The sequence below is a fragment of the Plasmodium gaboni genome, assembly GCF_001602025.1.
Source record: "Plasmodium gaboni strain SY75 chromosome Unknown, whole genome shotgun sequence".
NCBI lineage: Eukaryota > Apicomplexa > Aconoidasida > Haemosporida > Plasmodiidae > Plasmodium > Plasmodium gaboni.
The window spans coordinates 1,246-2,223 of NW_017385426.1; the positions used below are offsets into that span (position 1 = coordinate 1,246).

Below are 978 nucleotides of genomic sequence, written 5' to 3' on the forward strand. Positions count from 1 at the left end.
AGAGAAAAAAAAACATGAAAATAAAATAATAAGTCGTATACCAAATATATGAGTATACAAATATATTTATTCAAATAAATATAAAATATAAATAAAAAGGCACATATATATATATATATATATATATATATATATATATATATATATATATATATATATAATATATCATTTTATAATTTATTAATATATTTTAAAAATTAATTGTTATACTTTATTTTTCGAAATATACACAAATATATTTAAAACAGTCCCTTTTGTATTTAAGATATATTTCTTTTTTCATTGCATCCAAAAATTCTGTAAAATTATATATAAAATTTACAATAATATATAGTTGTGCTTTCGATTGAACTAATTTTCTGAACCTTCTATTATATTTTATTATATAAGGATACATTCTAAATGAAATTTCGTTCGAAAATTTTCTTCCAATTAAGTCAATGCATTCCTTATATTTACATATTATATTTTTGGGATATTTTGCGAAATAACACCACATATAATTCTTTAAGTTCTCTTTCATTTCAGTTGAATACCTTGCCACATATAATGCTTTATACCATATTCGCATAATATCAGAGTCATTTGGCAATTCATAGAAAGAATTTAAAAGTGCATATATATCCCTTTTGCTTCTATATATTGTAAAAGTCCTAAATGGATAATTTATTACCACACTTTCAGAACTACGACTAGAAGAATAAGAAGAAATTATACTTTCAGAAAAAGAATATCGAGATTCATCAAAAGAACTATCTGATAAAATATAATGTTCACACTCATTATTAACTTCAACTACATTATTTTCCTGAATTATAGGTTCATCTATTGTACTTTTAAATTCTTCTGATCCTTCATCATTTACCTCCTCATTATCTACTATATCATTTAAGCATGTACTATTCTGCTTTAAATATGGAGGTACCTTTTCTTTCATAATTAAACATATCTGAAATAAAGAAAAAAAAAAAAAAAAAT

General features: G+C 21.2%; 1 protein-coding gene across 1 annotated transcript; it reads right to left on the minus strand.

The window, feature by feature from the left end:
* Positions 1-211: 211 nt before the first annotated feature.
* PGSY75_0026000 (putative protein, unknown function) lies at positions 212-937 on the minus strand (the record flags this gene model as incomplete). Its single annotated transcript, XM_018783402.1, has 1 exon — positions 212-937. A coding segment is annotated over one exon (726 nt), but the record flags the coding sequence as incomplete, so codon positions are not given.
* Positions 938-978: the final 41 nt, after the last annotated feature.